The 25,545-nt window shown below is 57.4% G+C and overlaps 1 protein-coding gene across 2 annotated transcripts; it reads left to right on the forward strand.

The window, feature by feature from the left end:
- On the forward strand, window positions 1–25,335 carry TTC31 (tetratricopeptide repeat domain 31). 2 transcript variants are annotated; one of them, XM_077280472.1, is made up of 15 exons: window positions 1–128; window positions 9,757–9,932; window positions 11,750–11,833; window positions 13,316–13,384; window positions 13,637–13,711; window positions 13,787–13,984; window positions 17,384–17,432; window positions 17,515–17,605; window positions 20,044–20,185; window positions 20,265–20,366; window positions 20,442–20,511; window positions 20,594–20,729; window positions 20,805–20,879; window positions 20,948–21,050; window positions 25,178–25,335. In XM_077280472.1, the coding sequence occupies exons 1-15, from the start codon at window positions 119–121 to the stop codon at window positions 25,265–25,267; spliced, it is 1,470 nt and encodes a 489-aa protein (XP_077136587.1). In that variant the 5' UTR covers window positions 1–118; the 3' UTR covers window positions 25,268–25,335. The 2 variants fall into 2 exon arrangements, with proteins under 2 accessions (XP_077136587.1, XP_077136588.1); XM_077280473.1 differs by having other exon boundaries at window positions 124–231.
- Window positions 25,336–25,545: the final 210 nt, after the last annotated feature.

Below are 25,545 nucleotides of genomic sequence, written 5' to 3' on the forward strand. Positions count from 1 at the left end.
GGCGGCGTATGTCCCATAAATCATAGACGATGACGACAACCAATCATGTAGCAAGGAGCGGGATAACCGGAAGGGGCGGGCCTAGTAAAGTATGGGGAGCGCGGCGTGAGCCGGCGACATGGAGGAGGGTGAGTGCCGCGTGTCCGGTATAACCCCGGAGAGGTGACGGCGGGCGGCGGAGGAGACGGTGACACGCGCCGCACCTGGGGAGGAACGGACGCTCAATGCCAGGCCTGTCTCTTACTACAAGTAGTTTTTATTGGAGGCTGCTGATCACGGGACCATATAGTTGTCTCCGCCCACTTCTCCCCTTCTATATATAGTTGTGAGAGTGGTGGGAAGTGTGCGCTCCGCACGTCAGGGCTCGTGAGTGGGAGGTGGTGCGGTACCGGCGTGTGAGGGGGAGACGCGGACGGTGCGATACTGCGACGTGTGAGGGGGAGACGCGGACGGTGCGATACTGCGACGTGTGAGGGGGAGACGCGGACTGTGCGATACTGCGACGTGTGAGGGGGAGACCCGGACTGTGCGATACTGCGACGTGTGAGGGGGAGACGCGGACGGTGTGGTACCGGCGTGTGAGGGGGAGACGCGGACTGTGCGATACTGCGACGTCTGAGGGGGAGACGCGGGCGGTGTGACACTGCGACGTGTGAGGGGGAGACGCGGACTGTGCGATACTGCGACGTGTGAGGGGGAGACGCGGGCGGTGTGACACTGCGACGTGTGAGGGGGAGACGCGGACGGTGCGATACTGCGACGTGTGAGGGGGATACGCGGACTGTGCGATACTGCGACGTGTGAGGGGGAGACGCGGACTGTGCGATACTGCGACGTGTGAGGGGGAGACGCGGGCGGTGTGACACTGCGACGTGTGAGGGGGAGACGCGGACGGTGCGATACTGCGACGTGTGAGGGGGAGACGCGGACTGTGCGATACTGCGACGTCTGAGGGGGAGACGCGGACTGTGCGATACTGCGACGTCTGAGGGGGAGACGCGGGCGGTGTGACACTGCGACGTGTGAGGGGGAGACGCGGACGGTGCGATACTGCGACGTGTGAGGGGGAGACGCGGACGGTGCGATACTGCGACGTGTGAGGGGGAGACGCGGACTGTGCGATACTGCGACGTCTGAGGGGGAGACGCGGGCGGTGTGACACTGCGACGTGTGAGGGGGAGACGCGGACGGTGCGATACTGCGACGTGTGAGGGGAGACGCGGGCGCTGCGATACTGCGACGTGTGAGGGGGAGACGCGGGCGGTGTGACACTGCGACGTGTGAGGGGGAGACGCGGACGGTGCGATACTGCGACGTGTGAGGGGAGACGCGGGCGCTGCGATACTGCGACGTGTGAGGGGGATACGCGGACTGTGCGATACTGCGACGTGTGAGGGGGAGACGCGGACTGTGCGATACTGCGACGTCTGAGGGGGAGACGCGGGCGGTGTGACACTGCGACGTGTGAGGGGGAGACGCGGACTGTGCGATACTGTGACGTGTGAGGGGGAGACGCGGACTGTGCGATACTGCGACGTCTGAGGGGGAGACGCGGGCGGTGTGACACTGCGACGTGTGAGGGGGAGACGCGGACGGTGCGATACTGCGACGTGTGAGGGGGAGACGCGGACGGTGCGATACTGCGACGTGTGAGGGGGAGACGCGGACTGTGCGATACTGCGACGTCTGAGGGGGAGACGCGGGCAGTGTGACACTGCGACGTGTGAGGGGGAGACGCGGACGGTGCGATACTGCGACGTGTGAGGGGAGACGCGGGCGGTGCGATACTGCGACGTGTGAGGGGGAGACGCGGACGGTGCGATACTGCGACGTCTGAGGGGGAGACGCGGACGGTGCGATACTGCGACGTGTGAGGGGAGACGCGGACGGTGCGGTACCGGCGTGTGAGGGGTAGACGCGGACGGTGCGATACTGCGACGTGTGAGGGGGAGACGCGGACGGTGCGATACTGCGACGTGTGAGGGGGAGACGCGGACTGTGCGATACTGCGACGTCTGAGGGGGAGACGCGGGCGGTGTGACACTGCGACGTGTGAGGGGGAGACGCGGACGGTGCGATACTGCGACGTGTGAGGGGGAGACGCGGACGGTGCGATACTGCGACGTGTGAGGGGAGACGCGGACGGTGCGGTACCGGCGTGTGAGGGGTAGACGCGGACGGTGCGATACTGCGACGTGTGAGGGGGAGACGCGGACGGTGCGATACTGCGACGTGTGAGGGGGAGACGCGGACTGTGCGATACTGCGACGTCTGAGGGGGAGACGCGGGCGGTGTGACACTGCGACGTGTGAGGGGGAGACGCGGACGGTGCGATACTGCGACGTGTGAGGGGGAGACGCGGACGGTGCGATACTGCGACGTGTGAGCGGAGACGCGGACGGTGCGGTACCGGCGTGTGAGGGGTAGACGCGGACGGTGCGATACTGCGACGTGTGAGGGGGAGACGCGGACGGTGCGATACTGCGACGTGTGAGGGGGAGACGCGGACTGTGCGATACTGCGACGTCTGAGGGGGAGACGCGGGCGGTGTGACACTGCGACGTGTGAGGGGGAGACGCGGACGGTGCGATACTGCGACGTGTGAGGGGGAGACGCGGACTGTGCGATACTGCGACGTGTGAGGGGGAGACGCGGACTGTGCGATACTGCGACGTGTGAGGGGGAGACGCGGGCGGTGTGACACTGCGACGTGTGAGGGGGAGACGCGGACGGTGCGATACTGCGACGTGTGAGGGGGAGACGCGGACGGTGCGATACTGCGACGTGTGAGGGGGAGACGCGGACTGTGCGATACTGCGACGTCTGAGGGGGAGACGCGGGCGGTGTGACACTGCGACGTGTGAGGGGGAGACGCGGACGGTGCGATACTGCGACGTGTGAGGGGAGACGCGGGCGGTGCGATACTGCGACGTGTGAGGGGGAGACGCGGACGGTGCGATACTGCGACGTCTGAGGGGGAGACGCGGGCGGTGTGACACTGCGACGTGTGAGGGGGAGACGCGGACGGTGCGATACTGCGACGTGTGAGGGGAGACGCGGGCGGTGCGATACTGCGACGTGTGAGGGGGAGACGCGGACTGTGCGATACTGCGACATCTGAGGGGGAGACGCGGGCGGTGTGACACTGCGACGTGTGAGGGGGAGACGCGGACGGTGCGATACTGCGACGTGTGAGGGGAGACGCGGGCGGTGCGATACTGCGACGTGTGAGGGGGAGACGCGGACGGTGCGATACTGCGACGTGTGAGGGGGAGACGCGGACGGTGCGATACTGCGACGTGTGAGGGGAGACGCGGACGGTGCGGTACCGGCGTGTGAGGGGTAGACGCGGACGGTGCGATACTGCGACATGTGAGGGGGAGACGCGGACGGTGCGATACTGCGACGTGTGAGGGGGAGACGCGGACGGTGCGATACTGTGACATGTGAGGGGGAGACGCGGACGGTGCGATACTGCGACATGTGAGGGGGAGACGCGGACGGTGCGACACTGCGACATGTGAGGGGGAGACGCGGACTGTATGATACTGCGACATGTGAGGGGGAGACGCGGGCGGTGCGATACTGCGACATGTGAGGGGGAGACGCGGGCGGTGCGATACTGCGACATGTGAGGGGGAGACGCGGACGGTGCGATACTGCGAGCTGTGAGGGGGAGACGCGGACGGTGCGATACTGCGACGTGTGAGGGGGAGACGCGGGCGGTGCGATACTACGACGTGTGAGGGAGAGACGCGGACTGTGCGATACTGCGACGTGTGAGGGGGAGACGCGGACGGTGCGATACTACGACATGTGAGGGGGAGACGCGGGCGGTGCGATACTACAACATGTGAGGGAGAGACGCGGACGGTGCGATACTGCGACGTGTGAGGGGGAGACACGGACGGTGCGATACTGCGACGTGTGAGGGGGAGACGCGGACTGTGCGATACTGCGACGTGTGAGGGGGAGACGCGGACTGCGATACTGCGACGTCTGAGGGGGAGACGCGGGCGGTGTGACACTGCGACGTGTGAGGGGGAGACGCGGACGGTGCGATACTGCGACGTGTGAGGGGAGACGCGGGCGGTGCGATACTGCGACGTGTGAGGGGGAGACGCGGACGGTGCGATACTGCGACGTGTGAGGGGGAGACGCGGACGGTGCGATACTGCGACGTGTGAGGGGAGACGCGGACGGTGCGGTACCGGCGTGTGAGGGGTAGACGCGGACGGTGCGATACTGCGACATGTGAGGGGGAGACGCGGACGGTGCGATACTGCGACGTGTGAGGGGGAGACGCGGACGGTGCGATACTGCGACATGTGAGGGGGAGACGCGGACGGTGCGATACTGCGACATGTGAGGGGGAGACGCGGACGGTGCGACACTGCGACATGTGAGGGGGAGACGCGGACTGTATGATACTGCGACATGTGAGGGGGAGACGCGGGCGGTGCGATACTGCGACATGTGAGGGGGAGACGCGGGCGGTGCGATACTGCGACATGTGAGGGGGAGACGCGGGCGGTGCGATACTGCGACATGTGAGCGGGAGACGCGGGCGGTGCGATACTGCGAGCTGTGAGGGGGAGACGCGGGCGGTGTTATACTGCGACATGTGAGGGGGAGACGCGGACTGTGCGGTACTGCGACATGTGAGGGGGAGACGCGGACTGTGCGACATGTGAGGGGGAGACGCGGACGGTGCGATACTGCGAGCTGTGAGGGGGAGACGCGGGCGGTGTGATACTGCGACATGTGAGGGGGAGACGCGGGCGGTGCGATACTGCGACATGTGAGGGGGAGACGCGGGCGGTGCGATACTGCGACATGTGAGGGGGAGACGCGGACGGTGCGATACTGCGAGGTGTGAGGGGGAGACGCGGACGGTGCGGTACTGCGAGCTGTGAGGGGGAGACGCGGGCGGTGTGATACTGCGACGTGAGCGGGAGACGCGGACGGTGCGCTACTGCGACATGTGAGGGGGAGACGCGGACTGTGCGATACTGCGAGGTGTGAGGGGGAGACGCGGACGGTGCGATACTGCAAGGTGTGAGGGGGAGACACGGACGGTGCGGTACTGCGACGTGTGAGGGAGAGACGCGGACTGTGCGGTACCGGCGTGTGAGGGAGAGACGCGGACGGTGCGGTACCGGCGTGTGAGGGGGAGACGCGGACTGTGCGATACTACGACGTGTGAGGGGAAGACGTGGACGGTGCGATACTACGACGTGTGAGGGGGAGACGCGGGCGGTGCGATACTGCGACGCGGACGGTGCGATACTGTGACATGTGAGGGGGAGACACGGACGGTACGATACTGCGACGTGTGAGGGAGAGACGCGGACTGTGCGATACTGCGACGTGTGAGGGAGAGACGCGGACTGCGATACTGCGACGTGTGAGGGGGAGACGCGGACGGTGCGATACTGCGACGTGTGAGGGGGAGACGCGGACTGCGATACTGCGACGTATGAGGGGGAGACTCGGACTGTGCGATACTGCGACGTATGAGGGGGAGACGCGGACTGCGATACTGCGACGTATGAGGGGGAGATGCGGACGGTGCGATACTGCGACGTATGAGGGGGAGACGCGGACGGTGCGATACTGCGACGTATGAGGGGGAGACGCGGACGGTGCGATACTATGACGTGTGAAGGGGAGACGGTGCGGATCATAGTCAAGAAGTCTACAACCCCTGGCACTGTAGCTAATCTCTGTGGACGGCAGAGAAAATTTGATGAAAGGTTGCAACGCAGGATAGACCGGATGGTGCATAAGCCTCGATCAAGCTCCAAAGAAATCCAAGCTGTCCCGATAGATCAGCATGGTGTTATTGTACAAAAACACACAAATTGCCAGAGGCAAATAAAGATCCTTATTAAGGACCCTAAAGTAAAACGTAACTTTTAATTTAAATTTATGAAGACACACATTTAAAACACCATAATCTGGTGAGGAAGAGGATTGACTTCCAGTTGCTCATATAAAGTGCTGGTGCTGATTACCAGGGGCAATTTAGCGCGCTGTTTATACTATATGTGTATTAGCTTGTTTGACTCGTCCCTCCTCTTACTGGTATCCCTATTTATGACACCCGGTCAGGGGATTCATAGGGACATCGTAACACACCATCTATCCCTCAATCCTGGCCAAATTAGAATCAGCAGGTGGGTATCTCACAGCTCCGACTTATCATTTCTCATGGGGTATTGAGGGTACACATGGCCTTATCTATGTAACCTACTTGTAGCATAAATTACTGCAACTATTCTTTATAGGTACACCATGTTCTGTGCTCTATGCCTGTGACATTTAGCAGCCTTTATCCTTCCCAACATGTTTCGCCTTGCGGCGTCATCAGGGGAGTGAGGCTACAATGAGCTGGACAAACGTGGCCAGACCTTTTTTTAATACCTCTTGTTTGTTACGTCACGCACGGCCCCTTTATGAAAGGGGAAGTGTGTGCATGTGCGCTCTAAGCACAGTGCCTGGAGTCCTACTAGGAGTGCACGCACCCCGGGCAGCAGCAGGATGGAAGCCTCGGCGGTGAGTACACTGATGTCTCTGCAGGGAGAGAGGGACTGCAGGCAGAGATGTGCGTGCTACAGTACCCCCCTCTTACGCCCCCTCTTTTTCAAGCATGTCAGAAATTTCTCCAGGAGGAGAGGGGCATGGATATTCTCCCTGGGCTCCCAGGACCTCTCCTCAGGCCCAGACCCCTTCCAATCCACAAGAAAGTAGGTCTTTCCTCTTACCTTTCTTGGTGGCCAAATTGTTCTCTACTTCGAAAAAGTCCTCAGCGCTGACAGGAGTCGGAATGGCACCAGGAACCTTGAAGAAAACTGAGGACAACAGGTTTGAGAAAGAGACACATGGAAGGAATTGCGGATTCGCAAGGAGGCCTGGAGTTCGAGTTTGCAGGCTACTGGATTAATCTTTTTAACACCTCGAAGGGACCAATGAAGCGAGGACCCAACTAATAGGATGGTATTTTGAGACGGATATATTTAGATGATAGCCAGACCTTATCTTCAGGATGAAACAGAGGTGAATCCAAACATCTCTTATCCGCGAGTCTTTTCATCCGTTCGGGGGATTTTACCAAAGACTCTTTGGTGCCCTCCCAAATCTCTAAAAAGTTCCTGACTAGAGAATGGGCAGCAGGAATATTGGAGGTGACAGCCATAGGGATCGACACTTTGAGGTGTTGACCGTAGACCACAAAAACTGAGATTTGGACGAAGACTTGGTTATTGTAAGAGAATTCGGCCCAAGGCAGGAGCTCAACCCAGTCACTGTGATGAGCATTGAAAAAGTGCCAGAGAAAATTAGGCAGGATCTGATTGACTCGTTCCGCTTGGCCATTGGACGGAGGATAGTAAGAAGATGAGAAATCCAAAGTAACATCCAGTAGCTTACAGGTGGCCCTCCTGTAGTCAATGCAGGGTCGCAGAGAGCCATCCTTTTTCTTCACAAAGAAAAGCTCAGCCCTGGCAGAAGATGAGGATTTTCAGATAAATCTCTTAGCGAGGTTCTCTTCTGTATATTCCAACATAGTGTGAGTCTCGGTAGATTTGTCCTCCTGGAGGTGAGGTACCTGGCAGAACAAGTTCATGTTTTTGCAGCCACAGGAGACCTAGTAGTAGAGGCTAAGAGAGACCGGTCAGCACATGAAGAGAAATCTCTGAATGCAGCATCCCCACCTGAAGCTCCATGGGCTCCGTGATGAAATGGATGGTCTCGGGAAAAGGCTTTCCATCCACTGAAGACATCACCCAACTGATCCGGAAGACGTAGGACCGGAATCTTATACCGCTCAACCACAGTCTCTTGAACAAAGTTACCCGCAGAGCCGGATTCCAGGTGGGCCAAGTCAACAAGTCTTGCCGCAGGAGACCGATACAGTCAGGGTCAACGATGGAGAGGTAGAAGTCTTGCCCAGGGCAGCCTCTCCTACCGACCCTGGGCGCTTGCGTTTCCCGGTTTCTCGGGGCAGGAACGAATGAGGTGTTCAGAGCTGCTGCAGTACAAGCATGTTTTTCAGCCCGACGAACATCTTGGCGGCGCTTAGATAGCTTCACGTGGTCAATCTGCATAGGTTTAAGCGAAGAAGTCGCAGCAAGAACTTGCTTAATGATCGGTGGTTGAAAGGTGGGAGCCAGGCGTACCGATCTTCTCTCTCGATACACCTCTTTGGTCTGTTCCTGGAACCTAATGTCAATTCGGTTTGCGAGAGACAACAGGTCATCCTTAGAGGTGGGTATCTCCCGGCCTGCCAGATCATCCTTGATTCGCCCGGAGAGACTTTCCCAAAAGGTTGACACCAGAGCCACCAAGCGAGTTCTGAAGACAAGGTCTGGAAATGGACCGCATACTGGCCCACGGAGAGGTTACCTTGGCGTAACCGGAGCAGAGAAGAGGCTGCAGAAGAAACACGACCAGGCTCGTCTAAGATCTTACGAAAGGCTTCCAAGAAGGACTGTAGGTTTGATATTAACGGATCCCCTCTTTCCCACATGCCCATGTTAGGGCCTCACCAGATAGATGTGACATGATGAAGGCCACTTTGGCTCGGTCCCAGGGTAGGATCTCCGCCAAAGCGTGGAGGAGCCGACAAACATGGTCCTGAACCTGGTGCAGAATTGGCTGCCTGGTGGGTCACTGTGGTGGTAACTGCCGCTCGAGAGGATGTGGAAGCTTCCGGTACTGCCAGCGTATCAAAATGGGAAAGCACTGGTGGGTACTGCGGACTCTGCTACTGTTGAAGGAAGCACTGGCGCGTGCAGCAGACTGAGATGTCAGTTCTCAGGTCCCAGTACTTGCAAGTGTGTTAGGAACAAATTCACAACATTGCACAGGCGCCTCCATGTTGGAGGAGGCGCTTTAAATAGAGACCTCCAGCTATTGGCTGGGGACACTCTAGAGGAATGCACATGACCCCTTTAAGAAAGAGGAAGTGTTTGTTCGCATGCGAGCTCTAAGCACAGTGCCTGGAGACTCGCTAGGGGTGCACGCCCCCCCGGGCAGCAGCAGGACAGGAGCCTCGGCGGTGAATATGCTGATGTCTCTGCAGGCAGAGATGCGGGTGCTACACCATGTTTAATACCCATGAGAAGTGATAAGTCGGAGCAGTGAGATACCTACCTGCTGATACTAATTTGGCCAGGGGATTGAGGAATAGATGGTGTTACGATGTCCCGATGGTATGAATCCCCTGACAGGGTGTCATAAATAGCGATCATACTAGTAATAGGAGGGAGGAGTCAAACAGGTTGTTTTTTTGTTTGTTTTTTTGCAGTAATTTACCATACGATGTTCAGGAGAACGGAGAAAAATTCCAAGTGTGTGAAATTGTGACAAAAATGTAGCTCCGCGGTGCAATGTGGCTCCACAATATAATGCGGCACGATCGGTTTCTTTTGTTTCAGGTTTTGGTAGATTGGACCTTAACGAACCCGTCAATACAAAATATTTTCTTTTTTACATTTATTCTTAATGGACTAAAAGGGGAAATTTTCCCTTTTTTACAAAAGGGAAAAATAATTAGGTAGGTGGCTGGGCTCGTCTTGTGTAAAGTGAGGCTACAAGACTGAGGAGGAGAATCACAGGATTAGGAGGGGGTTGGTATGGAGGATCCTGGAGGAGGGGGACATTTGGTTTGAAAGGGGTTAATATTCCTTGCTGTAGTTATTCAATCACCCCCGGTTGGGTAGAACCTACCTGATGTCTTTCTTTTTGCTCTAGATTCGGATGACAGTTATCCTGATGAATATTATTATTATAATGACGACGATGAGGATGATGAGGACTGTGGCTTCTGGGATGGAACATCTACTCCAGGGACATATTGTGGCTTCCGCCCGTCTTTCCTTTATTCCCAAGATTATAATTTGCATACCAGTAATTATATAACTAGAGAGGTAAGAGGAGAGGCCGAGGCCAGGCTGCTGGAGGCTGTTGTGGAAGTGTGATGGGCGGTAAAGAGAGATATGATGAGGAATTGGTTGATGAGTTTCATTTGTGATAATGTCGGAGGATGGATGGCTCAACTGGGATGATATTTGAGATCGGAGGGTGAACGGCTATGCTGGGGTGATATTGGAGACATTAGGGTGGATGGTTCAGCTGGGATACTGGAGGGTGAACGGCGCAATTGAGATGATATTGGAGATCGGAGGCTTGGCAACTCAGCTAGGATGATATTGGAGATCGGAGGATGGAATGCTGAGTTGGGATGATAATGTAGATCAGATGGTGTATGGCTCAGCTAAGGTGATATTGGAGATAGGAGGGTGGACAGCTTAGTTGGAATGATATTGGAGATCGGAGGCTGGACAGCTCAGCTCAGGTGGTATTGGAGATCGGAGGTTGGACAGCTCAGCTGGGATGATATTAGGGATCGGAGGGTGGACAGCTCAGCTGGGATGATATTGGGGATCAGAGGGTGGAAAACTCAACTGGGATGATATTGGAGATCGGAGGGTGGACAGCTCAGCTGGGATGATATTGGAGATCGGAGGATGGAATGCTCAGTTGGGATGATAATGTAGATCAGATGGTGTATGGCTCAGCTAAGGTGATATTGGAGATAGGAGGGTGGACAGCTTAGTTGGAATGATATTGGAGATCGGAGGCTGGACAGCTCAGCTCAGGTGGTATTGGAGATCGGAGGTTGGACAGCTCAGCTGAGGTGATATTGGAGATCGGAGGTTGGACAGCTCAGCTGGGATGATATTGGAGATCGGAGGATGGAATGCTCAGTTGGGATGATAATGTAGATCAGATGGTGTATGGCTCAGCTAAGGTGATATTGGAGATAGGAGGGTGGACAGCTTAGTTGGAATGATATTGGAGATCGGAGGCTGGACAGCTCAGCTCAGGTGGTATTGGAGATCGGAGGTTGGACAGCTCAGCTGAGGTGATATTGGAGATCGGAGGTTGGACAGCTCAGCTGGGATGATATTAGGGATTGGAGGGTGGACAGCTCAGCTGGGATGATATTGGGGATCAGAGGGTGGAAAACTCAACTGGGATGATATTGGAGATCGGAGGGTGGACAGCTCAACTGGGATGATATTGGAGATCGGAGGGTGGACAGCTCAGCTGGGATGATATTAGGGATCGGAGGGTGGACAGCTCAGCTGGGATAATATTGGAGATCGGAGGGTGGACAGCTCAGCTGGGATAATATTGGAGATCGGAGGGTGGACAGCTCAGCTGGGATAATATTGGAGATCGGAGGGTGGACAGCTCAGCTAAGGCTACGTTCACATTTGCGTTGTGCGCCGCAGCGTCGGCGCCGCAGCGCACAACGCAAACAAAAACGCGGCAAAACGCACGCTAAAACGCTGCGTTTTGCGCCGCATGCGTCCTTTTTGGCCGAAAGTTGGACGCAAAAAAAATGCAACTTGAAGCGTTTCTTGCGTCCAACGCTTGCGGCCATGCGGCGCAAAACGCAGCACAACGCATGTCCATGCGCCCCCATGTTAAATATAGGGGCGCATGACGCATGCGGCGCCGCTGCGGCGCCCGACGCTGCGGCGCTGACCGCAAATGTGAACGTAGCCTAAGGTGATATTGGAGATTGGAGGGTGGATGACCAGATTGGAATGATATTGGAGATCAGAGGGTGGACGGCTCAGTTCGGATGATATTGGAGGGTGGACGGCTCAGCTGAGATGATGTCGGGGATCAGGTACTTGCCTGAGTTATTAGTGTGGCTTGCGTCTTGTTGCAGCAGGCAGATAAAAATGCTGAAGAACTCCTAGAGGAGGAGAAAAAGGAAAAGGAGAAAGCGGATAAAAAGAGACTGAAGAAGAAGGTGATTATAAACCTTGATGCCATTATTTTCTCCCCTCCTTCTTTTATCTCTCTGGCCTCTGTTATTACCTTTCTGTAATTTCTTTCTTTGATGTATCTTTTCTGTGTACTTTCCATGTTCCCTCGCATTGCTCCACCTCCCCTCTTTATATCTTCTGGTGTCTGGGGGGTCCCCTCCCGCATTCTCTTCTGGCATCTGGGGGAGTCCCCTCCCGCATTCTCTTCTGGCATCTGGGGGAGTCCCCTCCCACATTCTCTTCTGGTGTCTGGGGGGTCCCCTCCCGCATTCTCTTCTGGCGTCTGGGGGGGTCCCCTCCCGCATTCTCTTCTGGCGTCTGGGGGAGTCCCCTCCCGCATTCTCTTCTGGCGTCTGGGGGAGTCCCCGCCCGCATTCTCTTCTGGCGTCTGGGGGAGTCCCCTCCCGCATTCTCTTCTGGTGTCTGGGGGGTCCCCTCCCGCATTCTCTTCTGGCGTCTGGGGGGGTCTCCACCCGTCTTTCTCCTGTGGCATCTGTTGGTGTCTCCACCCGTCTTTCTCCTGTGGCATCTGGGGGGCCCCTCCTGTCTTCCTCTTCTCTGGCTCTGGGGGGGCCCCCTCCCACATTCTCTTCTGGCGTCTGGGGGGTCCCCTCCCGCATTCTCTTCTGGCGTCTGGGGGAGTCCCCTCCCGCGTTCTCTTCTGGATTCTGGGAGAGTCCCCTCCCGCGTTCTCTTCTGGATTCTGGGGGAGTCCCTTCCCGCGTTCTCTTCTGGCGTCTGGGGGAGTCCCCTCCCGCGTTCTCTTCTGGCGTCTGGGGGGGTCTCCACCCGTCTTTCTCCTGTGGCGTGTGGGCATCTTTCTCCTGTAGCGTCTGGGGGGGTCTCCACCCGTCTTTCTCCTGTGGCGTCTGGGGGGCCCCTCCTGTCTTCCTCTTCTCTGGCTCTGGGGGGGGCCCCTCCCACATTCTCTTCTGGCGTCTGGGGGAGTCCCCTCCTGTCTTCCTCTCTGGCGACTGGGGGGTCCCCTTCCGTCTTTCTTCTCTGGTGTCTGGGGTGTCCCCTCCTGTCTTCTCTCCTCTGGCGTCTGGGCCCCCCTCCACTGGCATTTGGGGCCCCCCTCTTGTCTCCCTTTCCTCATGTCAGAGGCCCTCCGTCTTTCTCCTCTGGCGTCTAGGGGGTCCCCACCCATCTTCTGTGGCATCTGGGGGGGCCCTCTCCTGTCTTCTCTCCTCTGACATCTGGGCCCTCCACTGGCATCTGTGGGTCCCCCTCCTGTCTTTCCCCTCTTGCGTCTGGGAAGCCTCCTCCCGTCTTCCTCTCCTCTGGCATCTGGACCACACTCCACTGGCATCTGAGGCCCCCTCCTGTCTCCCTTTCCTCATGTCAGTGGTCCTCCTGTCTTCCTCTCCTCTGGCGTCTGGGGGTCCCCCTCCCGTCTTTCTCCTCTGGCGTTGGGGCCCCTCCTGTCTTTCTGTGTGATTTGAATCAATTTTTCATTTATCCAGAGACAGAAGGATCGTAAACGTCAGCAGAAGCTAAAGGAGGAGGAGGAGCAGCCGGCGGGGGAGAACCTAGTGAGTGGCGCTGCCAGGTGGTGGCAGACTGTGGTCTGGTAGACACTGGGAGAATTACTGTTGGGACCAGTATGAGTGGGAGGTTAGAACTGGTGTTAATAATGGTCATCCTTCTCAAAACATGGGTGATTCAGGTGACTGGTTACCGTTAAGTGAGGAGGGGGTGGTCAGCTGAATGTCTGATGTTGGTGGTGGAAGGGGGGGCGACAGCTGCCATTTCTGGCAGGGTTTGACCTCTCTCGCTTGTACTAGGCTCCAGTAGATGGTACCAGAGCTGCGCTCGCTACGGACGGTGCACAGGATGATATTGGAGAATTAGGAAATGAGGTGAGCAATGACGAGCTTTGTGCAATCTGTGACTCCACCGCCGCTGTCATGTCTGACTCACGCTCTATGATTCAGGACAGTCTCGATCTTGGAAGCTCATTTGTACGTCAGGCACAAAAAAAGATGGAGAATAAACCAAAGCCGGAGAGGAAAGAGCGAAATAAGGAAGTTTTACGTGAAAGAGGGCGAGACAAATCCCAGGACAGCATGCAGGAGAACATGGACCTGCGGGTTGAAAAGTCAAAGACGTCTCCACCAGCAGCACAGGGAAATGTAAGGAGCCCTGACATGATTTCCCTCCATCCTTCTCAGTCACACCTCTACTCTGTCCCTCTGCTAACTTGTATCTTCAGTGTTTCCCCCCCCTCCCCTCCGCCACATACTCTCTGCTCCCTTTGATCTTTCCCTCTCCCCCATACTATCTTCTTGCTCTGTTCCCTCATAGTCTCTTCTCTCTCCATTACCCCCATAGGGCCTTCTTGCTCCAGTCCCTCCATTGCCCTCATAGGGCCTTCTCCCTCCGGTCCCTCCGTTGCCCCCATAGCGCCTTCTCCCTCCGGTCCCTCCATTGCTCCCATAGGGTCTTCTCCCTCCAGTCCCTTCATTGCCCCCATGGTCTTTTCTTCTCCCTCTGGCCTCTCCATAGTGTCTGCTCCCTCCAGTCCCTCCATGCTCTTCCAGAATCATCGAATATTAGAGTTGGAAGGGAACTCAGGGGTCCTTGTGTCCAACCCCCTGCTCAATGCAGGATTCACTAAACCATCTCAGACAGATGTCTGTCCAGCCTCGAAGACTTCCATTGAAGGAGAACTCGCCACCTCTCAAGGCAGCTCATTGATCACCCACACTGTCAAACTGTCAAAAAGTTTTTTTCTAATATGTAATCTGTATCTTCTCCCTTTGTTTCTTTCCATTGCTTCTTGTGTTTACATGTGCAAATTCTAATAAGGATGATCCCTCTACATTGTGGCTGCTCTTCAGGTATTTGTAGACAGCTATTAAGTCTCCTTCATTTTTGCAAGCCAGTCATTCCCAGATACTATATCTGTTCCTCGTAGAACATAGTTTACAATCTGCTCACTATCCTGGTAGCTCTTTACTGAACTTGCACCAGTTTTTCAATGTCTTTTTTAAAATGTGGTGCCCATAACTGGACACTGTATTCCAGATGAGGCCTGACCAAGGAGGAGTAGAGGGGGATAATTACGTCACGTGATGTAGATTCTATGCTTCTCTTAATACATCCTAGAATCGTTTGCCTTTTTTTGCTGCTGCATCACACTATTGACTCATGTGTAGTCAGTGATCTATTAGTATACCCAAGTGTTTTTCACATGTGCTCTTGCTTAGTTCTATTGCTCCCGTTCTGTAGGTGTAATTTTCGCTTTTCTTGCCCAGATGTAGAATCTTGCATTTCTCCCTGTTAAATATCGTTCTTTTAGTCGCTGCCTATTGTCAGGGCCCTATTTGCCACTAGGCACTCGAGGGCACGTGCCTAGGGCGGCCACATTGCAGGGGGCGGCACCTGAGCAAGGTTTTTTTTTTTTTTTTTAGTCCCGGGTCACAAACGCGACCGAAGTGATCCGTTACGCGGCACATGCAGAAAAACTGACGGATCTGCTGCAAAAGGCGACTTTCACATCAGCGATTCTTGCTAAAGTCACTGCCGATAGTGTCATACTCACCAAAGGGGGAGGCAGCACTAAAAGTGCCTAGGGCAGCAGAAACCCTAAATAAGGCCCTGCCTATTGTTCAAGCTTATCTAGATCCCTCTGAATCCTTTCTCTATCTTCTCTAGTGTTATCTATCCCTCCTAGCTTTGAATCTTCTGCAAATTTGGTTACTTTAACTTCAGTTCCCTTATCTAGATCATTTATAAAAATGTTGAACACCATTGGACCAGGGCAGCCTTGTGGTACCCCACATTTAACACTTTTCCAATTGGATGTGCAACCATTTATCACCACTCTTTGAGTACGATCACTGAGCCAGTTATGAATCCACCTAACCGTAGCCTTGTCAATCCCTTACTTGGTCATTATTTCAATAAGGATAGTATGAAATATTTTATCAAATGCTTTGCTGAAGTCGAGATATACTATATCTACCGCATTTCCCTGATCCACCCAGTCAGTAATTCCATCATAGAAGTAAATTAGATTAGTCTAGCATGACTTGTTTGGTACAAACCCATGCTGACTCTGGTTAATTATTGTATTCTTATCCAAGTACTTACATACATATTGTGTTTAATAAATTATTCAAAGATCTTTCCTGGTATAGAAGTGAGGCTCATTGGCCTGTATTTTCCTTGCTCCATCTTCTTTCCTTTTTTAAAGATAGACAACATTTGCTCTTTTCCAATCTTCTGGGACTTCTCTTGTTCTCCAGGATTTTTCAAAGATTCTGGCTAGTGGTTCTGCAATTTCCTCTGCTAACTCTTTCTGTACCTTAGAATTTAAATCATCTGGACCAGAAAATGTAAATTCATGTAAATTAGCTAAGTGTTCCCTCACCATCTCTCTGTTTGTGGATAGCGTGGATTCTTTAATTCCTTCAATGGCGCCATGAAGATCAGTTGACCTTGCTATTGTTTTCTTAGAGAACACAAATGCAAAATAGGAATAAAAAAGTTCGGCTTCTCAACATTATTTTTGACCACTTCACCCTTTTCATCCTGTAAAAATCCTATAGCAGCTTTGACTTTTCTTTTGCTTTTGACATATCCCCAAATCCTTTTTTATTGCTTTTGGTCTCCCTTGCAAGCCTTACTTCATTACTGACTTTAGCTCTAACTCTTGCCCTGCATTCCCTGCAGACAGCATTATATTCTTCTTTAGATATGCCCCCTCTTTCCATTTAATATACATTTCTTTTTTCCTTTTCAACAAGTGATTAACTTCTGTGTTCATCCACCCTGATCTTTTTAAATGCTTCCAATTTTTTTCATCTTTTTGGTACTATTACTGACTGTGCAGTGAGAATTTCATTTAGCAAAATCTCCCATCCTCCTTGGACATTTCTGTCCTTTAGAACATCCAGCCTGGACCTTTCATACCCTCTTTCTGAGTCCAATAAGGTTGGACTTCAGAACGGCAGATTTTAAAGTCTGAGTCCTTGCTGGTCTTCATCCTCTTACAATCCAAAATTCAAGCATAGCATGATCGCTGCCTCCTAAATTCCCAGTCACCTCTACTTCCTCAACCATTTCCTCCATTGCCTCCTCTCCCTGCCCCTCCCCACAGCCTCTTCTCTCTGCCTGTCCTCCATTGCCTCCTCTCCCTGCCCCTCCCCACAGCCTCTTCTCTCTGCCTGTCCTCCTTTGCCTCCTCTCCCTGCCCCTCCCCACAGCCTCTTCTCTCTGCCTGTCCTCCTCTCCCTGCCTCTCCCCACAGCCTCTTCTCTCTGCCTGTCCTCCATTGCCTCTTCTCCCTGCCCCTCCCCACAGCCTCTTCTCTCTGCCTGTCCTCCATTGCCTCCTCTCCCTGCCCCTCCCCACAGCCTCTTCTCTCTGCCTGTCCTCCATTGCCTCCTCTCCCTGACCCTCCCCATAGCCTCTTCTCCCTCCTGCTCTCCACAGCCTCTCCCTAGCCTCTTCTCCCTGCCCCTCCCCCATAGCCTCCTCTCCCATCCCCCACTCTCGCCTCACGCTCTGATTTTTCTTTCTTGTAGGGGCGTGCTGTGGATCTCTATAGCGTACAGCAGAGTGTGGATTTAGCGAGTAAGTCGACTGCCTTCCCCCATCTGTTGCAGCCATGTATAACCCCAGTCTGCTGCCTCCTAATGTTGGTTGTCCCCAATAGGTATTGGTAATAATTTGGCCAGCATGGGGCGCTACATGGAGGCGTTACATTATTATACTGAAGCTATTAGATTAAACCCCGGTGATTACAGGTGAGTACAGGGGCTCCTGCGGGAGGCGCTCTTCTGTGTGGGCATTCACCGTGTGAGCACGGCGGGCATCACCCCATTATCTACGTGCGGTCAGTGTGCTGTACATTGCTGTCATATTCCCTGCATGCACTGGGTGTGACTAAGGATAGGTCTCCCACCCTGCTGACAATCTCCATGCCGACTGTCCATAGTAGTTTGGTTTTAAGATATTCCCCCACCCTCCTGTTTTCCTTATGGATGGACAGTTGTGGGGGGGCAGTCTGTGGTGGCTGGAAAAGACATTTGCCATTATTCACAGCTTGCAGGGTGCCAGCAGTCATACTAATATGCTGTCTGCATTTCTTTATTTATCCTGATCATGCCCGATGTGTGCCGCCCTCCACCTGCCATGTGACTCCCATCCACTGCCCCTCCCGCCTGCTCCACCCTTCCACTGGGCTTGTGCCTGTTCCGCCCCTTGACCCACGCCTGACACATCCCTAACCCGCACCAGCTTATGCTTAGCCTGCGCTTGCTCCACCCTTCCAATGGGTTTGTGCCTGTTCCGCCCCTTGACCCACGCCTGCCACACCCCTAACCCGCACCAGCTTATGCTTAGCCTGCGCCTGCTCCACCCTTCCAATGGGGTTGTGCCTGTTCCGCCCCTTGACCCACGTCTGCCACACCCCCAACCCGCACCAGCATATGCTTAGCCTGCGCCTGCTCCACCCTTTCCACTGGGCTTGTGCCTGTTCCGCCCCTTGACCCACGCCTGCCTCACCCCTAACCCGCACCAGCTTATGCTTGGCCCGCGCCTGCTCCACCCTTTCCACTGGGCTTTCGCCTGTTCCACCCCTTGACCCACGCCTGCCACACCCCTAACCCGCACCAGCTTATGCTTGGCCCGTGCCTGCTCCACCCTTTCCACTGGGCATGCACCTGTTCCGCCCCTTGACCCACGCCTGACACATCCCTAACCCGCACCAGCTTATGCTTGGCCTGCGCCTGCTCCACCCTTCCAATGGGCTTGTGCCTGTTCCGCCCCTTGACCCACACCTGACACATCCCTAACCCGCACCAGCTTATGCTTGGCCCGCGCCTGCTCCACCCTTCCAATGGGCTTGTGCCTGTTCCGCCCCTTGACCCACACCTGACACATCCCTAACCCGCACCAGCTTATGCTTGGCCCGCGCCTGCTCCACCCTTCCAATGGGCTTGTGCCTGTTCCGCCCCTTGACCCACGCCTGCCACACCCCTAACCCACACCAGCTTATGCTCCACCCTTTCCACTGGGCATGCGCCTGTTCTGCCCCTTGACCCACGCCTGACACACCCCTAACCCGCACCAGCTTATGCTTGGCCCGTGCCTGCTCCACCCTTTCCACTGGGCATGCGCCTGTTCTGCCCCTTGACCCACGCCTGCCACACCCCTAACCCGCACCAGCTTATGCTTGGCCTGCGCCTGCTCCACCCTTTCCACTGGGCTTGTGCCTGTTCCGCCCCTTGACCCACGCCTGACACACCCCTAACCCGCACCAGCTTATGCTTAGCCTGCGCCTGCTCCACCCTTTCCACTGGGCTTGTGCCTGTTCCGCCCCTTGACCTACGCCTGACACATCCCTAACCCGCACCAGCTTATGCTTAGCCTGCGCCTGCTCCACCCTTTCCACTGGGCATGCGCCTGTTCTGCCCCTTGACCCACGCCTGCCACACCCCTAACCCGCACCAGCTTATGCTTGGCCTGCGCCTGCTCCACCCTTTCCACTGGGCTTGTGCCTGTTCCGCCCCTTGACCTACGCCTGACACATCCCTAACCCGCACCAGCTTATGCTTAGCCTGCGCCTGCTCCACCCTTTCCACTGGGCTTGTGCCTGTTCCGCCCCTTGACCTACGCCTGACACATCCCTAACCCGCACCAGCTTATGCTTAGCCTGCGCCTGCTCCACCCTTTCCACTGGGCTTGTGCCTGTTCCGCCCCTTGACCTACGCCTGACACATCCCTAACCCGCACCAGCTTATGCTTAGCCTGCGCCTGCTCCACCCTTTCCACTGGGCTTGTGCCTGTTCCGCCCCTTGACCCACGCCTGCCACACCCCTAAGCCGCACCAGCTTATGCTTGGCCCGTGCCTGCTCCACCCTTTCCACTGGGCATGCACCTGTTCCGCCCCTTGACCCACGCCTGACACACCCATAACCCGCACCAGCTACGTCCTTATGCTTGCCCCATGCGTGCTCCGTCCATTGGCCTGCGCCACTCCACCATTCCACTGGGTTTGCCCTGCCGCATGACCCACACACCTAGCCCTTGCCTGCTCCCATCTTGGCTTGCCCTGCCCCTAATCCTTTCCTGCCCCATCTTGTCTTGTCCTGCCCTATGACCCACGCCCCTAGCCTGGCCCTCCCCTCGGCCCGTGCCTACTTTCCATTTGCTTAGGTGCCGCTTGCTCTTCGCCTCGCAGGTTCCTGGGGAATCGCTCGTACAGTTATGAGCGCGTTGGTCGCTGTCGGGAAGCTCTGCAGGATGCCGAGAGGTCACTGGAGTTACATCCACATTTTATAAAGGGATATTTCCGAAAAGGCAAAGCCCTGAAGGGACTGAAGGTAAATAGAGCGTGCACCGTCACCTGTAGGGGGGCGACCACAAGACCTGTGTGACATTGGTGTCCATCTTTATCCACAGAGATATGCTGAGGCCATTACCGCATTCCAGCAAGTCTTATCATGTGACCTAAGTCGTGCGGAGGCGGCCCAGGAGGTTGCGGAGTGTCAGCAGAAGCTGCAGGTGCCCCCTCCCCCATTACAGCCCAGCTCCCTCAGCCCTATTCTTATATTCACCCCATATCTTCTCCTCGTCTAGGAGCTGGCTATGGCAGCGAGGAAAATAACATTGAGTAATACCCCACTGTGCCTAATGCCAACTCCGCTGAGTAAGTGACGAGAGGGGCGCCAGAGGGCGCAGGGTGCGAAATGTGGGGGACGGGCAGTGCTTAATGCAACGCTGTCTTGCAGGCTCTGCAGGAGAAAATAATAGTGATAAAGTGTTTATCCCCCGAAATCTGGTGTATACAAGATCCAATAAAGGACAATCTGCCCCCAAGACTGCAGCCCAAAACCTGCCTGCAGCCAAACCGGTGCCGGCCAGCAGGTAGGGGCCCTAATCCTGGGGGCGCCTGAGGGGCCTTCTGTGGTGACGCTGGGTAACCGTCTCCCTTCTCTGCAGCACGTTGTACCCCGTCTGGGTCGGGAATATTACCGGCAAGATCACAGAGGACGTGTTGAGGTCACAGTTTGCCGTGTGAGTGACGAGTGGTCTCCGCAGTGCTGACGTCCGCGCTGCAGCTGCTGACTCTTCTCTCCTTGCAGGTTTGGTGCCATTCATTCCCTCCGTATTCTGTACAGCAGGACCTGCGCCTTTATAAACTTCTCCAGTAAACATGCGGCAGAGGCAGCCTTCCGAGCCCTGCAGGTAATGTAGCTGACCGGTCTCTGCCCGCTGGGTGTCCACGGCACTGCCTTCTCATTGCCCTCTGCACTGCTACCTCGGTGCCCATGGCATTGCCCCCTGGGTGCCTGTGGCACTACCTTCTTATTGCCCTCTGGGTGCCCTCTGCACTGCCCCCTGGGTGCCTGTGGCACTGCCTTCTCATTGCCCCCTGGGTGCCCGCGGCACTGCCCTCATTGCCTGTAGCACTGCCTCGGTGCCCTCTGCACTGCCCCCTCATTGCCTGTGGCACTGCCTCCTCGGTGCCCTCTGAGCTGCCCCCCTCATTGCCCGTAGCACTGCCCTCATAGCCCGTAGCACTGCCCTCATAGCCCGTAGCACTGCCCTCATAGCCCGTAGCACTGCCCTCATTGCCCGTAGCACTGCCCCCTCATTGCCCGTAGCTCTGCCCTCATTGCCCGTAGCACTGCCCCCTCATTGCCCGTAACACTGCCCCCACAGTGCCCATAGCACTGCCCCCTCGGTGCCGTCTGCATTGCCCCCTCGGTGCCGTCTGCATTGCCCCCTCGGTGCCGTCTGCATTGCCCCCTCGGTGCCGTCTGCATTGCCCCCTCGGTGCCGTCTGCATTGCCCCCTCGGTGCCGTCTGCATTGCCCCCTCGGTGCCGTCTGCATTGCCCCCTCGGTGCCGTCTGCATTGCCCCCTCGGTGCCCGCGGCACTGCGCCCTCATTGCCTGTAGCACTGCCCCCCCTCATTGCTCGTAGCACTGCCTCCTCGGTGCCCTCTGCACTGCCTCCTCGGTGCCCTCTGCACTGCCTCCTCATTGCCTGTAGCACTGCCCCCTCATTGCCTGTAGCACTGCCCCCTCATTGCCTGTAGCACTGCCCCCCTCATTGCTCGTAGCACTGCCTCCTCGGTGCCCTCTGCACTGCCCCCTCCTTGCCCGTGGCACTGCCCCCCTCATTGCCCGTGGCACTGCCTCCTCGGTGCCCTCTGCATTGCCCCCTCGGTGCCCTCTGCATTGCCCCCTCGGTGCCCTCTGCATTGCCCCCTCGGTGCCCGCGGCACTGCCCTCATTGCCTGTAGCACTGCCCCCCTCATTGCCAGTGGCACTGCCCCCCTCATTGCTCGTAGCACTGCCTCCTCGGTGCCCTCTGCACTGCCTCCTCGGTGCCCTCTGCACTGCCCCCTCATTGCCCGTGGCACTGCCTCCTCGGTGCCCTCTGCACTGCCTCCTCGGTGCCCTCTGCACTGCCCCCTCATTGCCCGTGGCACTGCCTCCTCAGTGCCCTCTGCACTGCCCCCTCATTGCCCGTGGCACTGCCTCCTCGGTGCCCTCTGCACTGCCTCCTCGGTGCCCTCTGCACTGCCTCCTCGGTGCCCTCTGCACTGCCCCCTCATTGCCCGTGGCACTGCCTCCTCGGTGCCCTCTGCACTGCCTCCTCGGTGCCCTCTGCACTGCCCCCTCATTGCTCGTAGCACTGCCTCCTCGGTGCCCTCTGCATTGCCCCCTCGGTGCCCTCTGCACTGCCTCCTCGGTGCCCTCTGCACTGCCTCCTCGGTGCCCTCTGCACTGCCTCCTCGGTGCCCTCTGCACTGTCCCCTCATTGCCCATGGCACTGCCTCCTCGGTGCCCTCTGCACTGCCTCCTCGGTGCCCTCTGCACTGCCTCCTCGGTGCCCTCTGCACTGCCTCCTCGGTGCCCTCTGCACTGCCCCCTCATTGCCCGTGGCACTGCCTCCTCGGTGCCCTCTGCACTGCCTCCTCGGTGCCCTCTGCACTGCCCCCTCATTGCTCGTAGCACTGCCTCCTCGGTGCCCTCTGCACTGCCTCCTCGGTGCCCTCTGCACTGCCTCCTCGGTGCCCTCTGCACTGCCCCCTCATTGCCCGTGGCACTGCCTCCTCGGTGCCCTCTGCACTGCCTCCTCGGTGCCCTCTGCACTGCCCCCTCATTGCCCGTGGCACTGCCTCCTCGGTGCCCTCTGCACTGCCTCCTTGGTGCCCTCTGCACTGCCTCCTTGGTGCCCTCTGCACTGCCTCCTCGGTGCCCTCTGCATTGCCCCCTCGGTGCCCTCTGCACTGCCTCCTCGGTGCCCTCTGCACTGCCTCCTCGGTGCCCTCTGCACTGCCTCCTCGGTGCCCTCTGCACTGCCTCCTCGGTGCCCTCTGCACTACCTCCTCGGTGCCCTCTGCACTGCCTCCTCGGTGCCCTCTGCACTGCCCCCTCATTGCCCGTGGCACTGCCTCCTTGGTGCCCTCTGCACTGCCTCCTTGGTGCCCTCTGCACTGCCTCCTTGGTGCCCTCTGCACTGCCTCCTTGGTGCCCTCTGCACTGCCCCCTCATTGCCCGTGGCACTGCCTCCTCGGTGCCCTCTGCACTGCCCCCTCATTGCCCTCTGCACTGCCTCCTCGGTGCCCTCTGCACTGCCCCCTCATTGCCCGTGGCACTGCCTCCTCGGTGCCCTCTGCACTGCCTCCTCGGTGCCCTCTGCACTGCCCCCTCATTGCCCGTGGCACTGCCTCCTCGGTGCCCTCTGCACTGCCCCCTCATTGCCCGTGGCACTGCCTCCTCGGTGCCCTCTGCACTGCCTCCTCGGTGCCCTCTGCACTGCCTCCTCGGTGCCCTCTGCACTGCCCCCTCATTGCCCGTGGCACTGCCTCCTCGGTGCCCTCTGCACTGCCTCCTCGGTGCCCTCTGCACTGCCCCCTCATTGCTCGTAGCACTGCCTCCTCGGTGCCCTCTGCATTGCCTCCTCGGTGCCCTCTGCACTGCCTCCTCGGTGCCCTCTGCACTGCCTCCTCGGTGCCCTCTGCACTGCCTCCTCGGTGCCCTCTGCACTGCCTCCTCGGTGCCCTCTGCACTGCCTCCTTGGTGCCCTCTGCACTGCCTCCTCGGTGCCCTCTGCACTGCCTCCTCGGTGCCCTCTGCACTGCCTCCTCGGTGCCCTCTGCACTGCCTCCTCGGTGCCCTCTGCACTGCCTCCTCGGTGCCCTCTGCACTGCCCCCTCATTGCCCTCTGCACTGCCTCCTCGGTGCCCTCTGCACTGCCCCCTCATTGCCCGTGGCACTGCCTCCTCAGTGCCCTCTGCACTGCCTCCTCGGTGCCCTCTGCACTGCCCCCTCATTGCCCGTGGCACTGCCTCTTCGGTGCCCTCTGCACTGCCTCCTCGGTGCCCTCTGCACTGCCCCCTCATTGCCCGTGGCACTGCCTCCTCGGTGCCCTCTGCACTGCCCCCTCATTGCCCGTGGCACTGCCTCCTCGGTGCCCTCTGCACTGCCCCCTCATTGCCCGTGGCACTGCCTCCTCGGTGCCCTCTGCACTGCCTCCTCGGTGCCCTCTGCACTGCCCCCTCATTGCTCGTAGCACTGCCTCCTCGGTGCCCTCTGCATTGCCTCCTCGGTGCCCTCTGCACTGCCTCCTCGGTGCCCTCTGCACTGCCTCCTCGGTGCCCTCTGCACTGCCTCCTCGGTGCCCTCTGCACTGCCCCCTCATTGCCCGTGGCACTGCCTCCTCGGTGCCCTCTGCACTGCCTCCTTGGTGCCCTCTGCACTGCCTCCTCGGTGCCCTCTGCACTGCCTCCTCGGTGCCCTCTGCACTGCCTCCTCGGTGCCCTCTGCACTGCCCCCTCATTGCCCTCTGCACTGCCTCCTCGGTGCCCTCTGCACTGCCCCCTCATTGCCCGTGGCACTGCCTCCTCAGTGCCCTCTGCACTGCCTCCTCGGTGCCCTCTGCACTGCCTCCTTGGTGCCCTCTGCACTGCCTCCTTGGTGCCCTCTGCACTGCCTCCTCGGTGCCCTCTGCACTGCCTCCTCGGTGCCCTCTGCACTGCCCCCTCATTGCCCGTGGCACTGCCTCCTCGGTGCCCTCTGCACTGCCTCCTCGGTGCCCTCTGCACTGCCCCCTCATTGCCCGTAGCACTGCCTCCTCGGTGCCCTCTGCACTGCCCCCTCATTGCCCGTGGCACTGCCTCCTCGGTGCCCTCTGCACTGCCCGCTGGGTGTCCCCGACACTGCCTTCTCATTGCCCTCTGTCCTGCTCCCTCGGTGCCTGCGGAACTGCTCCTTCATTGCCCCCTGGGTACCCGCAGCACTGCCTCCTCGGTGCCCCTGCACTCCTTATAGTCTTCACTAATCTAATCTCTGTCTTAGGGACTGAACATTGAGGGGACCACGTTTGTTCTCCAGCTGCGAAACCCAGAACACACAAACCTGAATCTTGAAGGGTCCGCAGCCAAGTGAGGAGGAAGCATGGCTCTGGCAGTATGGATGACCGGTCACTTTATAATAAAAGCAGTTTTTGATACTAATGTGTGGAGTTTTATTGGCTTTATATTGAGTGACTGATAATTTGTGGACCTCTAAGCCCTGGCAGGATGGAGGAGTGAAGGGTTAATACTCTGCTACCATTGGGGATTAGATATTGTGCTCTGGAGATAATACTCCTACATCCCCTGTACAGACCCTACAGTCCGAAGTTCCCAATGTTATCCTGCCTATCTAGTCTCCAGCAGCTTCAT

This window comes from Ranitomeya variabilis, chromosome 1 (genome assembly GCF_051348905.1).
Source record: "Ranitomeya variabilis isolate aRanVar5 chromosome 1, aRanVar5.hap1, whole genome shotgun sequence".
NCBI lineage: Eukaryota > Metazoa > Chordata > Amphibia > Anura > Dendrobatidae > Ranitomeya > Ranitomeya variabilis.